The sequence below is a fragment of the Salmo trutta genome, chromosome 8 (genome assembly GCF_901001165.1).
Source record: "Salmo trutta chromosome 8, fSalTru1.1, whole genome shotgun sequence".
Lineage (NCBI taxonomy): Eukaryota > Metazoa > Chordata > Actinopteri > Salmoniformes > Salmonidae > Salmo > Salmo trutta.
In genome coordinates this window covers 33,115,760-33,131,296 of record NC_042964.1, presented here as the reverse complement: position 1 = coordinate 33,131,296, position 15,537 = coordinate 33,115,760, and the positions used below count along the sequence as shown (strand labels likewise).

Below are 15,537 nucleotides of genomic sequence, written 5' to 3'. Positions count from 1 at the left end.
GTGTTTTTGGAACACTACACATGCGAAAACAACAATGAGTTACGATACACACACAGCGCTTTTAACGTAGTGTGTTCAACTTACGTATTTGACACACATGATTACATTGTATATGTTTATTTAAACAGTAATTATTATTGTGTCCTTACCTGGGATTTGAACAGCATTCCGATCTCCCTGCTACTTCACCATGTCTGTGTCAACTGATTTCACCTGTATTCCTACACTTTGGGACTTAAAAGTAAATCTCAGCTTTGTTCAAAAATACACTCAAGAAAAACGATTATATTTACCATAGTGATTCAGGAATAACATTAAAGCAGAATAATATGCCCCACCAACATTAGATATCTATACAGAAAACCCTCAACTGTCTGAAATACATCAATTAAATCAATGATGTGAAAATACTGATTAACTGATAACTTAAATAGCAGTGCACATGGCATTCTTTTGCTAAGTGCATAGGTAATGAATATGTAAGGAAATACTACAGACTTTGTGGTGCTGCAGAAATATCACCACACCTTTTAGCTGAACAGCGAACCACTTACTTTAAAACCACCATACCTTTTCATGACTTTACTTATAAATTGTTTGGGACGGTATTCACATCTGAAAACATGATCTCATGTGATGTTCCAAAAACACGTTTTAACATGTGAAATGTCATGTGAATACATATGAAGTGTTCCAAAAACACGTTTTAACATGTGAAATGTCATTTGAATACATATGAAGTGTTCCAAAAACACGTGTTCACATATGAAATGTCATGTGAATACATATGAAGTGTTCCAAAAACACGTGTTCACATATGAAATGTCATGTGAAGTGTTCCAAAAACAAGCTTTCACCTGGTATTTCACATATGAAATCATGTGGGATTTCCGTAAGGGGGATACCAGCAACCTGAATTTCCTGGTCTGTGGCCATGACAGAAATAAACAACTGATTTATTGGCAAGAATACATTTCTGCACTGTAATAAGTTGCAAAGAATCAAGTCAATAATTGTGCGATTATCTGACAACACCAACAAAAAAGTAGCATAGCTCAGGGACACAACATTAAGTGTGCATAAATGCTCTTGGGCTTGAACTTGCACACTTTTGGTCAGCAGTGCTTTGTAACTTATTTGTTATCTAGAACATATATCTACACACTCAAAAATAAGAATATGGTTAAGGTACAATGTTGTTCCCTGGTTTACAAAAGGTCAAAGGTACACTTAAGGTACCTTCAGAGGTATACATGGTACTGGTCGGTACCTTTTAGAGTACATGTGCGGATAATCTAGTAAAATTGTTTTTTTTTTTTTTTTAAATGTACCCAATATATTCAATATATTCAATCATTACTGCCGTTTTAAATGTAGGTGATGCAATGTGCTGGCAGGGGCTCATTAGCATATTTGGGGACATTTGTTGTATTTGTGCCAACCGTCAGTGGAAATGTTGTACCAGTTTAACTGGTTCATCGTGATGTTGATGATGGTTGAGCCCCTCTTTTGACACTGTCAGTGCTGCAATCTTTGTAAGAACAGCTGACAGTCAAGAGTTGCACTGTTAAGAGGTTACTGTGCCTTTCCAGTAGCATAATGGCAGCTAGTTCATAGAAAGTTTTATTTTCAATAATTTACTGTCAACGAGCTGTAAGTGGGTTATTGTAAGATTCACATTAACTTACTGTAGCTAATCTGTCACACTCACTGACCTGACGGTCTGGTAGGAAAGTGAGTATTACAATGACATGGTGACCAGCTAAGATTGAAATATTGTATGGCTCTTTGACATCACATGCACTTATGTTAGCCATTAATAAGACGGGATAACCAACAGCGTACAAGCTTAGTGTTTATGAACAGAACGCAACAGACCACATTAACTGGGACGACATTCCTTCTCATGGGAGACCAAAGAGCTAGTTGAAAGCCATGCCTGCAATATTCTGACAGGCTGCTGTTACAGTATGCTGCCAATCAGCAAGTGATGCGCATGTTGTCAACAGAAGATTCAGTGAAGACACAATAGGTCACTAGCATGTATTGCTAGTGGCAGCAAGTTGCCTGTAGGTTACTGACAATGTTTTGCCAGCTAGTTACTGTGAATCTTACAATAACTTACTGACAAATGGTTTTCAGTTAAGAAATGACAAATTCACAGCAACAAGCTGCCATTAAGTTAGTGGAAAATGCACACTACCCTCTTTATAGTGCAGCTCATTACCAACACATCCTTTTACAAAGTTTGCAATGTCAAAGGAGGTGCTCAACTTCCATTGGCAAAACCATCAAACGTTTAAACTTCTACTGATGGTTGCCACAAATACACATATATTTGACCATGCCCCCAAATATGCAAATGAGCCCCACAATGAATTCTACCTAAATTCAAAATATTGTGTGGAAAAATGTCCCATTATACCTACAAGGTACCGAACTGTACCATGTGAGGTCATGTGTGTACCTGTGAAGTTTACGTTTGAGTTTTTTTGTACCCCAGGTAACAACACTGTACCCTAACCATACCCTTATTCTTCGAGTGTGTAAATATTCCTGCCTAGAAGCCCAGCATCCCGGAGTCGCCTCTTCACGTTGAGACTGGTGTTTTGCGGGTACTATTTAATGAAGCTGCCAGTTGAGGACTTGTGAGGCGTCTGTTTCTCAAACTAGACACTCTAATGTACTTGTCCTCTCGCTCAGTTGTGCACCGGGGCCTCCCACTCTTTCTATTCTGGTTAGAGCCAGTTTAAGCTGTTCAGTGAAGAGAGTAGTACACAGCATCGTATGAGATCCTCAGTTTCATGGCAATTTCTCACATGGAATAGCCTTCATTTCTCAGAACAAGAATAGACTGACGAGTTTCAGAAGAAAGGTCTTTGTTTCTGGCCATTTTGAGCCTGTAATCGAACCCACAAATGCTGATGCTCCAGATACTCAACTAGCCTAAAGGCCAGTTTTATTGCTTCTTTAAATCAGGACAACAGTTTTCAGCTGTGCTAACATAATTGCAAAATGGTTTTCTAATGATCAATTAGCCTTTTAAAATGATAAACTTAGATTAGCTAACACATCGTGCCATTGGAACACATGAGTGATGGTTGCTGATAAATGGGCCTCTGTACACCTATGTAGATATTCCATAGAAAGAAAATCTGACGTTTCCAGCTACAATAGTCATTTACAACATTAACAATGTCTACACTGTATTTCTGATCAATTTGATGTTATTTTAAATGGACAACAAATGTGCTTTTCTTTCAAAAACAAGATCATTTCTAAGTGACCCCAAAGGATAGTGTGTATATATATATATAAAAAAATAACAGAATACTGTCATTTTATAGAAATAACACCTTCAAGTTGCTCGATATACTTTAGGCAAAGTGCAAGAAATTGTTTGTGGCAATATACACTGAGTATACAAAACATTATAAACACCTGCTCTTTCCCTGACATAGACTGATCAGGTGAATCCAGGTGAAAGCTATGATCCCTTATTGATGTCACTTGTTAAATCCACTTCAATCAGTGTAGAGGAAGGGGAGGAGACAGGTTAAAGAAGGATTTTTAAGCCTTAAGACAATTGAAACATGGATTGTATATGTGTGCCATTCAGAGGGTGAATGGGCAAGAGGAAATATTTAAGTGCCTTTGAACAGTGTGATAGGTGCCAGGCGGACAGGTTTGTGTCAATAACTGCAACCCTGCTGGGTTTCTCCACACTCAAGCATTTCCCGCGTGTATCAAGAATGGTCCACCACCCAAAGGACATCCAGCCAACTTGACGCAACTGTGGGAAGCATTGGCGTCAACACGGGCCAGCATCACTGTGGAACGCTTGACAACTTGTAGATTTCATGTCCCGATGAATTGAGGCTGTTCTGAGGGCAACAAGGCAAATGGCAACTCAATATTAGGAAGGTGTTCCTAATATTTAGTATACTCAGTGTATGTATAATCAATCTCCCTTAGGTCCACAGACCTGGTGGTGCAGCACAAACTTCAGGTAATTATCAACCAAGAAGTTGTGAGTTCAAATCCCAAGTGAGGTTGATTCCCAAGTAATCAGCATAGAGCAGCATACTGTCCTTTAATGTTAACACCTTCACTTAGCTTTAAAAATACAGTAACTTCAACAAAAAAAACACAATTACGTTCTTGGGGATGTCTCCGGAACTGTTTAATTTGAATGTCAATTATGCCTTTTTTAAGGCAAAAATATTCTCAATGACATTTGACACTTTCACATGCAAAAATGTTCATGGTATCACGTTAACATTTATTTAACATGAGATCACGTTTTCACATGTGCTCAAATGTCACATGTGGTCACGTGTAGCTTCATGTTATCACATTAACTTCACACGAGATCACGTGAAATTCATGTGTTTTTTTTCCCCCGTGAGGGATGCACCACACATTGCCTGCACATTGTAAACATAAAATGACATAGAAAGCGGCACCAGTGCTTTTGACATTATAACTTAAATGCATTTAATAAATAAAGATCTTTAGGGTTACGGTATATTTTGGAGTGTTATACATTTTCATAAACAATGTGGGATGGCAGTGTCAAATGTATGTGAACCGGGAGAATATCTACACAAATATTGTCCAGTTGAAGGCTACGATGTGAAACTGAAGTTTGAGTTTCAGCTTTGATTTAGGCTACAGAAAGAACAATCCAGCAATCTCTTCCTGTTGTGTTACACTCAGACAGCTGAAGATAGGTTTGGCCTTCAAACAGTGCAAGAGGCGTCACTGCAGTACCTGGTTCGAATCCAGGATGCATCACATCCGGCCGTGATTGGGAGTCCCATAGGGCGGCACACAATTGGCCCAGCGTCGCTTGGGTCTGGCCGGGGTAGGCCTCCATTGTAAATAAGAATTTGTTCTCAACTGACTTGCCTAGTTAAATAAAGGTTACATTTTTTATTTTTTTTTAATAAATAATATTATCTTGGTTAGAACTATACAGTACAGATATGCCTTAATGAGGTATCAGTTTCTTATACAGGTGAGCAAAAATATGTATTTAGCCTTAACATAGCTGTGAGCCAGTACCATATTTCAATCAACACACTTACATGAACCACAACAGTGCATTTTCACATTGGCAAATCCCAAGCCTTCTGGACATGATAAATAGATACACACCTTCTGTCTTCCAGACATGATTAGTAGATTACAGATCGACTTCAGTGGAGTTCTCCTCCTTACCATAGATTAGTCTCTCTGATCTCAGCAATGACCTGACTGGCCTTCTGCAGAGCCTGTGGACACACAACGAGATACACTTGACTATGAAGCTTGTTGTGAATAATATAATATTGAAGTGCTACCTTTAGTTGTTGCTTTTTTGATCTCCTTCCTGTAACAATGTTTGGGTGTATGTCAAACCTCTCTGTTCATGGTTAAGGTACCAACCTCTAGCATGTCTGCAGCCTCCTTGCGTCTCTGGGCCATGTCCTCAGACTCAGTGAGCAGGTCGTTGAGAAGACCAGACTTATAGAGCTGACCCACCAGCTCACTCTGGAGACTGTCCTTCACATGGTTCACCAGGAAGTGCATCACTGCCTTGGGCACGCTACAGGACAGAGGAGGGAGGAAGGGAGAAAGAGAGGAGGGAGAAATCTGAGCTGCTGGCCTAATGGGAGAAAATACCTCTAGAGCATTGAGCCGGTAACCGAAATGTCACTGGTTCTAATCCCCGAGCTGGCAAGGTGAAAAAAATTCTGCCGTTCTGCCCTTGAGCAAGCCAGTTAACCCCAAACAACAACTGCTCCCTGGGCACTGTGGATGTCAATTAAGGCAACCCCCTCTCTGATTTAGAGGGGTTTGGTTAAATGCGGAAGACACATTTCGGTTCAATGCATTCAGTTGTGCAACTGACTAGGTATCCTCTTTCCAAATAAGAGAGGGACAGTGTCAGAAAACACATGCACCTGTCTTGGATGTTTTTCCGGACGATGAGAAAGTAGGACTTGATGAGTCTCTCGATGACCTCACAGTCACGCTGCTCCCGAGAAGACAACTTCCTGGCAACGGGAACGGGCTGCGGGAGGAGCATCAGCCAATCATTGAAGGGCACCACACAGCATTTTGAAATTGAATAACTTTATTATTCGCTCACCACATCCAGCAGGTTGACGGCAAGGCCCTTATGGGGGCTGGCGGGGCCAGAGCCGGGGGCCCCCTCGTCCCCTTTCTTCAGCATGCCTCTCCAGTTCCCTGTCCCCTCCTGGTCCCCCTGGGGCCCTGCTCCGGGAGGCTGAGGTTACACACAACACAAACAATCAGATGTTAAGCTGTTTTTAAAACAACTTGTGCCACAAGTTGCAAAACCACAACGCAAACCAATCTATTTAAGTCAGAGCCAAGCTCAAACGCACAGAGAGGGAGAAGGCAGAGAGGACATTGTTAAGAGAGGGCATGAGTGCTGGGGAGCAGACTGAGTACACAGAGCAGAGCACAGCAGGAAGCACAGAGCATGCCCACACCCATGCCCCACCTTGGCACCCTCCGCGTCCACAGGGGCAGGGGGCTCGGTAGGAATGGGAGGCTGGCCGACTGGACCATTAACTACTAACTAAGAGGAAGAGAGGAGAGGAGGAATGGAGAAGGGACTTGTGAAGTCAGGAGAGGTAAAGAAGAAAAGACCAGGAACAATTGGTATTATATTGCGATTAAAGAGAGGTGGAGAGATTGAGCATGGGAGCCATTTTGTTTAGAGTATTATAGAAGCGATTCAAAGTGCGGTGGATAGTTAGTTACCTTATCCCTGGGGACTGCAGTGGGCAGCTCTCTCATTCTGTTTCTCCTCGACTCCTACAGGACACAGACAGCAAGGAGGAAAGTTACATCACTTTTACAACACACAATGTCCTCTGTTGCTCAGTTGATTCCCGGTACCACCTATATGTAAAATGTATGCACGCATGACTAAGTCGCTTTGGCTAAAAGCGTTTACTAAATGACATACACTACCTGTCAAAAGTTTTAGAACACCTACTCCTTCAAGGGTTTTCTTTATTTTTACATTGTAGAATAAAAGTGAAGACATCAAAACTATAAAATAGCACATATGGAATCATGTAGTAACTAAAAAAAAGTGTTAAATTCAAATATTTTATATTTGAGATTCTTCAAAGTAACCACCCATTGCCTTGGTGACACTTTGCACACTCTTGGCATTCTCTCAACCAGCTTCACCGGGAATGCTTTTCCAACAGTCTTGAAGGAGTTCCCAAATATGCTGAGAACTTGTTGGCTACACCTCCTCCATGCTTCACGGTGGGAACCACACATGCGGAGATCATCTTTTCACCCACACCACGTCTCACAAAGACATGGCGGTTGGAACCAAAATTCTCAAAGTTGGATTCCTGACCAAAGGACAGATTTCCACCGGTCTAATGTCCATTGCTCGTGTTTCTTGGCCCAAGCAAGTCTCTTCTCTTATTGGTGTCCTTTTGTAGTCGTTTCTTTGCAGCAATTCGACCATGGCCTGATTCACACAGTCTCTTCTGAACAGTTGGTGTTGAGATGTGTCCGTTACTTGAACTCTGTGAAGCATTTATTTGGGCTGCAATTTCTGAGGCTGGTAACTCTAATGAACTTATCCTCTGCAGCAGAGGTAACTCTGCGTCTTCCATTCCTGTGGCGTTCCTCATGAGAGCCAGTTTCATCATAGCGCTTGATGGTTTTTGTGACTGCACTTTAAGAAACTTTCATGTCTTAAAGTAATGGACTGTCGTTTCTGTTTACTTATTTGTGCTGTTCTTGCCATAATATGGACTTGATCTTTTACCAAATAGGGCTATCTTATGTATACCCCCTCTACCTTGTCACAACACAACTGATTGGCTCAAACGCATTAAGAAGGAAAGAAATTCCACAAATTAACAAGGCACACCTGTTAATTGAAATGCATTCCAGGTGACTACCTCATGAAGCTGGTTGAGTGTGCCAAGAGTGTGCAAAGCTGTCATCAAGGCAAAGGGTGGCTACTTTGAAGAATCTCAAATATATTTTGATTTGTTTAACACTTTTGAGATTACTACAGGATTCCATATATGTTATTTCATAGTTTTGATGTCTTCACTATTATTCTACAGTGTAGAAAAACTCTTGAATGAGTAGGTGTTCTAAAACTTTTGACCATTAGTGTATATCACACAACTATTATTACATCACACAACTATTATTATGCAGAATTCATGTCAAGAGAAAAGGTCATGAGCTGTCACCTCTATGTTGTTGTTCATGACCCCACAGGCATCAGCAAAGTCAGGGTGTTTGGTGTTGATGTAGGCCAGCTCTATGGCCACCAGATTATGCACCTGGAGTAAGAGAGATGTATGTGATGTGATACAATAACCTGATGCAATTGGCATACAAATAACCCAGGTGCACATTAAACCGTTTAAACCTAAAATTTACCATCTCATTGGTGATAGGCAGCCTTTTCCTGAGCAGAGAGGTGACCACTTCTACTATGGCATCATGGAGCTTTGGAAATCTCAACAACTCCTATGGAAAACACAGGTATCAGGTGTGTGTGTGTGTGTGTGTGTGTGTGTGCGGGGATGTGTTTAACTATACTTGTGGGGACTAGAAGTCCCTACAAGAATAGTAAACAAACAAAAAGTTGACCAACTGCGGACATTTTGTTGGTCCCCACAAGGTTAAATGCTATTTATATGAAGTTTAGGGTTAAGGTGAGAATTAAGTTTAGGGTTAGGAGCTAGGCTAAGTTTAGGGTTATGGTTAGGTTAAAGGGTTAGGTTTAGGGAAAATAATATTTTGAATGGGACTGAATTGTGTGTTCCCACAAGGTTAGTTATACAAGACTGTGTGTGTCTGTGTATGTGCGTGTCTGCGCGCACAGTGTCTACCTGTGTGCTGTAGTTGCTGCAGTGCTGGATGATCCTCTGCATCTCCTCGTGGACCAGCTCTACACAGCGCAGGCTTGGCTCCTCCAGTCTCTTCACCTGCTTCTTCACCAGCAGCTCAAATGACACCTCAGGCACAAACAGAGACGGACGAGGGCCCTTGAGAGAGAATGAAAGAGAGAGAGAACGAGAGAGAAATTAGAGTAGAGACAGACGTGTACCCTGTGTTGTTCAGACAAAGTAGCATTGATAGAAAGACACCGATGACTATTTATTCATTCCCCAGTTTGAAGGTATGCCCACTCTTTAGTCAATGCTGTTGTTGTAAGGAGAGAAGAAGAACGTCTCAGAACTTCTACTCACAGTGGAGTTCCTGATGGCAGTCAGGATGTCTATGGTGTTGAGTCCTCCTAGGGGATCCACCGACTCTAATGTTCGCCCAAAAGTCTCGTGAAATATGTAACAGATTCTGGCACCACCGCATCTGCAAAACAAGAGGATAGATAAAGTTAACATGTTGTGACAAACATGATGTGCTACTATGAATCAAAGTAATAGTGCCAACACTCAACTCATCTTAAGCATTTCATAATACAGGTACTACTACATGAAGTGTAGGGGAGGCAGGTGGCCTAGTGGTTAGAGCGTTGGACTAGTAACCGAAAGGTTGCAAGATCGAATCCCTAAGCTGACAAGGTAAAAATCTATCGTTCTGCCCCTGAAAAGGGCGGTTAACCCTAGGCCATCATTGAAAATAAGAATTTGTTCTTAACTGACTTGCCTAGATTAAAAAAAAGTGCATCTGGGCACCACCTTGCGGAATTGAGACGGTACTACTACTCACAGCTCAGCCGTCTCAATGTACTTGGCGGTGCCCTCGATAGTGTGGCAGTACTCCGCAGCGAATTTGGTTATGAGCTGCAGAAGGGTGGCATTCCGGTCCTCAACGGGCTGACCGTAGCTGCTCAACAGAGACTGGTACTGGGCCGCCAGCACGTTGATACGCGTCTTCAGCTCCGGCAGACAGTCTCTGATGTGGTGCATCAGTAACCTAGCAGGGACAGGAGAAATAGAATCGTATAAATAGAATTACAGAACATTGATTTGAATGGCACTTGAATGGGTATTCCAATCTAATAGTTCTAATTCTATGGGCACAGTATCTGAGACCTTGAAGTTTCATATGAGAATATTTAAGATGAAAATAGTTCATGTTCATTTAAGTGTGACATTTACCTTCCTGTATTACACGTGATTTCCAGTGTTCTGTTTGTGACACTCGGGTTGATGGTCACTAGACTCGATGCTGAATGTTACAGATTAAACTCATATCTGTTGATAGTGATTGACGCCAGACTGGAGGTACAAGGACCGAGGACACAGTGATTATTATTGTATTGTCTGTGAACACTGTGTGATTCTGTAGTAGCTGACAAAGTCACTGGCCTTTTGTTTTGACTTCCTACAAGTCTCTGGGCTGGTGTTAACAGAACAGTTGTCAGCTGATTAGGATATACAGTGCATTCGGAAAGTATTCAGACTCCTTTACTTTTTCCACATTTTGTTATGTTCTAAAATTAATTACATTGTTTTTTTGTCATCAATCTACACACAATACCCCATAATGACAAAGCGAAAAACATTTTTACATTTTGAGAAAAAAAAAAAAACAACTTATTTACATACTGTAAGTATTCAGACCCTTTGCTATGTAACTCGAAACCAAGGATCATCCTTGAGATGTTTCTACAACTTGATTGGAGTCCACCTGTGGAAAATTCAATTGACTGGACATGATTTGGAAAGGCACATACTTGTCTATATAAGGTCTCACAGTTGACAGTGCATGTCAGAGCAAAAACCAAGCCATGTTTTTGGAATTGCCCGTAGAGCTCAGAGACAGCATTGTGTTGAGGCACAGATCTGGGGAAGGGTACCAAAAAATGTCTGCAGCATTGAAGGTCCCTAAGAACACAGTGGCCTTAATCATTCTTAAATGGAAGAAGTTTGGAACCACCAAGACTCTTCCTAGAGCTGGCTACAAGGCCAAACTGAGCAATCGGGAGAGAAGATCATTGGTCAGGGAGGTGAACAAGAACCCGATGATCACTCTGACAGAGCTCCGGAGTTCCTCTGTGGAGATGGGAGAAACTTTCAGAAAGACAACCATCTTTGCAGCACTCCACCAATCAGGCCTTTATGGTAGTGGCCAGACGAAAGCCACTCCTCAGTAAAAGGCACATGACAGCCCGCTTGGAGTTTGCCAAAAGGCACCTAATGGACTCTCAGACAATGAGAAACAAAATTCTCTGGTCTGATGAAACCAACATTGAACTCTTTGGCCTGAATGCAAAGTGTCAAGTCTGGAGGAAACCTGGCACCATTCCTACGGTGAAGCATGGTGGTGGCAGCATCATGCTGTGGGGATGTTATTCAGCGGCATTGACTTGGAGACTAGTTAGGATCGAGGGAAAGATGAATGGAGCAAAGTACAGAGAGATCTTTGATGAAAACCTGCTCCAGAGCACTCAGGACCTCAGACTGGGGCAAAGGTTCACCTTCCAACAGGACAACGACCCTAAGCACACAGCCAAGAAAATGCAGAAGTGGCTTCGGGACAAGTCTCTGAATGTCCTTCACTGCCCAGCCAGAGCCCGGACTTGAACCCACTCGAACATCTCTGGAGAGACCTGAAAATAGCTGTGTAGTGACGCTCCCCATTCAACCTGACAGAGCTTGAGAGGATCAGCAGAGAAGAAATGGGAGAAACTTCCCAAATACATGTGTACCAAGCTTGTAGCGTCATACCCACGAAGACCAGAGGCCGCTGCCAAAGGTACTTCAACAAAGTACTGAGTAAAGGGTCTGAATACCTACTGTATGTAAATGTGATCTTTTTTTATACATTTGCAAAAAATAAATGTGTCATTATGGGGTATTGTGTGTAGATTGATGAGGGGGAAAAACTATTTAATCAATTTTAGAATAAGGCTGTAACGTAACAAAACGTGGAAAAAGTCAAAGTTTCTGAATATTTTCCAAATGCACTGTAAGGGCCTTAGTGATGACCAGTTAGACATTTTATCTGCTTCTGTGCTGGAGGAGTCTTCATGCCGCAACTCGTAATAAAATCGGATAGATTTTTGATTGCCTATTTGAAAATCCTATTACAGAATTCCATTCTAGTAGTGGTAATTCTACGGGCACCATATCTGAGATCTCAAAGTTCCATTAGATAAAGTAGTTTGCACTTTGTGATTTATTGGCTGATCAGAGTTAAGAACCTTTACTGGCAACTATGTAGTTGCTACTACCATTTCTGATGTACTTATGTAATACTTATACTAAACTGCAGTATGGAGGGAACAATAATATTCTCACCTGTTCAGTGTCCTGGCCAGATACTTGGTTCCATTTCGATTAGCGAGAGAGGGATACCTCTTCTGCAGGAAAGCATGTTCATCTCGGATGGCATCGCTCACTGACTTCTTATGGTTGATGTCCAACTGACTCCTGCATGAAACAGATAGAAACATGTCAGCTTCACAATAGCACGAGACAGATTTCAGCTAATGTTCATTTTTATGTAAGGTAGAGTAGAGGCTACTATTGGGAGGGAGTGTAACGTGCCACAGTAGAGTCTAAAGCCAGACCTGTTGACCACTCCGATGAGGCCCAGTTTGACAGGGATGACCCGGCCCAGCAGGACGTCCATAGCATCGGTACCAGCGTCCATCAAGTCCAGCTTGGTCACCACCGCCAGTGTCCTCCTGCCTGTGCACAACAACAGACTAGAGAAATGAGTCTAACACAACATACTGTACACACCATACACTTTTACCAGTCGCAGAGAGAGATAAGTGGCTGCCCAAACATTGTGGATGAAAATGAGCATTATAGCCCTTTTACATTGATGTGAAAACTGAAATGCGGGTCAAAACCCTGACATCCAAACTGTTACCATCAACTAAATAAGCGGGGAAAAACTCAAACCCAGTACTGACCGTCGGGATCGACCTCACGGGCCACTTTGAGGGCCTCTGAGGTGGCCATGTCTGTGTTGGCAGCGGTCACAGCCAGGATGATGGAGTTGGGGTTGGAGATGTGCTTCAGGATCAGCTCTCTGATCTGCACCTCTATGTCTTGGGGCTGGTCTCCCACTGGGACCTGTATGGGGGGGGGGGGGGAGCACAAACACAGAGGAGTGACTGACGACGGAGTCTTTCTAGTGTATCAAGCTCCAGCCAAGGTTTCAGTTGTCCTGCATGTCTGCTAGGCTTCTAGGTTCTCCTATACAGAGCAGACGCTTAGTACAGTTCATCTCCAGTCACTGTTACCTTGGTGATGCCGGGTAGATCCACCAGAGTGAGGTTCACCACATTAGGAGAGAAAATCTTCAAGTGAATAGGCTCATCGCTGATCCCCTATAGGAAATACAATGACAAACAATGACTAGCTTTGTTGAAATTGTTAGGGACGTATGATGTGAAGGAGATCAATTTATAAAAAATGTTAAATAATTACACTGCGATCGTCTTACCTTGTTAATACCTGAAATTCTTTCCGTTTCATTTTCGATTTCCTGCCTGATTTCACTGAAGTCTGGGTAGATCTGAAATAGACCAGCTTTGTTAATGTATTTTTTCTTCAAATCGACAACACAGAAAACGGAATATCATGAGTAGCAACACGTATCAGTGTTTGAGATGAGTCATACCTTGTTTTTGGTGTGTAGGAACTTGCCCCATTCATCTCCTTCCACGCCTGTGGAATACAATAACACACGGTTTAGATACACATTTTCACCTAACCAAAACAATGTGGTTATTGCGAGCTGCACATTCTACCTGGTCGCCTCAATCAAAACGTTCCATTTTTTGGGGGGGCGGATAAAACCACTGAATTTGTTAAACGAGCGTGGGATCTTCTGAGTTTCACGACTTGCTGAAGTATGAAACGGTACAATTGGTGCGAAGGGGTGCAAAACGCTGAGTCAGAAACAACAACGTGAGTGGCAGGTCAGAAACAATGACACAAAAGTGGTCTGAAAATACAGAATGGGGAATCTCACACACACACACACACACACACACACACACACACACACACACACACACACACACACACACGCGCGCGCTTAGTGGTCAGTCAGCGTACCATTCTCATCTATCATTTTCCTGCCATCTCCAGGATCCACGTGGACTAGCTGTAGGATGAGTGGCCGGCGGGTCACTACACCTGTCCCACGGGGCAGCATGTCCTTGCCAACCAGGCTCTCCAACACAGAGCTCTTCCCACTGCTCTGGAGACAGGCATCACAGTATGTCACATCATGGAGTTGGGTTAACAGCTCATCTCATAAGGACAGATCTGAGAACAGCAGTGTTACAAAATAATATGGCACATAAAGTGGTGGTGACCTGATTATAGGAGAACTGATAATGAAGACGATCTAAAAATGGTCCTACAGTAATTGACAGATGTTCTTCATAATGGCTGCTGACAAAAAGCAGGCTTTGCCCGGGTCAAATGGAACATTCCAGCTGTCTATTAACACATGCACACCAATAATAGCCACACAACTGACTCGTGCACAAGCAGAATAGAAAGAGGTGTATTTTTAACTGCACCACGCTCCAGTTCAATGGCTCATTTTCAGCAATCCTGATGTTTTGCCAGAACATAATGAAAACCTCGAACACAAAATAGCTAGATAGATAGCAATGCATGTAGCTAGTTATGTAGCTAGCTATGTAGCTATCTTTCAGGGTCATGTGAAGAGCCTAGCAGCAAAGCCCTATTTTGACAGCTAAGGGGAAGGATTTTACCTGGGTTCCAACGACTGCTATCTGCGGCAGCTGTATTATGTCTGCTCCCACCGTATTGAAGACATCTTGAAGCTTGTTTATAACGGGGATTAGTGCCTCCATGTTCAAGCTAAATTGACACCTTTCTAGAGAGATAAGTTAATGGAGCAGCTATCCACCAGCTGTGTTAAAAGTCATTCAATGTCCCACAGACACCATTGAAATAAGCCATTCCCACCAGTCTGCGACTGCGTTGTGTATTGTTGGGACTTGTAGTCTTCCAGATGCCAAACGCTGCTAAAATTTTACAAATAGGACTCCGTTTCCCAGAATAGGGCTGCTGCTCAAAAACGTTTGTTTTTCCATGGACGTGTAAGATTAAGATTACTTTACTGGTCAACTGCACACAAGCTCCAACCGAAATTTGACTTGAGTTTTTAACCCAACCCCTCCAAAAGACACACTGGGCACCCAGGGAGCTTAAGTGCCTTGCTCAAGGGCACAACAGCAGGCAATGTATACATGATTTGATACCATCAACACCCCAGTCGCCAGCTCACTTCAAGACAGATTTCTAACGTCAGACCCGGACTCAAACTGGCAACCCTCTGGTTGCTGGCTCACCTCAAATCTCTAGGCTAAAAATAGTAGCTACATTACAGTGGCAGGCGAAAATGTTTTGTAAACCTATTCTGAGATTTACACAAATTGATCAAATGTCAAGAGCATGAATAGAATAGACACATTTATTAGATACTACAGTAATCTAAACCCCTGGATTTAGAGAATAGAATGTGATATAGAACATGATTCCCTGTGGCTCAGTTGGTAGA

At 42.4% G+C, this 15,537-nt stretch overlaps 1 protein-coding gene across 2 annotated transcripts; it reads right to left on the bottom strand.

Annotated features, from left to right (window-relative positions):
• Positions 1-4,948: 4,948 nt before the first annotated feature.
• Positions 4,949-14,945, bottom strand: LOC115198725 (dynamin-1-like protein). 2 transcript variants are annotated; one of them, XM_029760919.1, is made up of 19 exons: positions 14,726-14,945; positions 14,055-14,199; positions 13,615-13,661; positions 13,438-13,509; positions 13,235-13,321; positions 12,902-13,064; positions 12,551-12,671; positions 12,279-12,410; positions 9,742-9,948; positions 9,261-9,381; positions 8,901-9,056; positions 8,446-8,535; positions 8,253-8,345; positions 6,778-6,831; positions 6,515-6,592; positions 6,137-6,274; positions 5,949-6,058; positions 5,431-5,590; positions 4,949-5,276 (listed from the first exon to the last, which is right to left on the bottom strand). In XM_029760919.1, the coding sequence occupies exons 1-19, from the start codon at positions 14,825-14,827 to the stop codon at positions 5,220-5,222; spliced, it is 2,133 nt and encodes a 710-aa protein (XP_029616779.1). In that variant the 5' UTR covers positions 14,828-14,945; the 3' UTR covers positions 4,949-5,219. The 2 variants fall into 2 exon arrangements, with proteins under 2 accessions (XP_029616779.1, XP_029616780.1); XM_029760920.1 differs by lacking the exon at positions 6,515-6,592.
• Between the last annotated feature and the right edge of the window lie 592 nt (positions 14,946-15,537).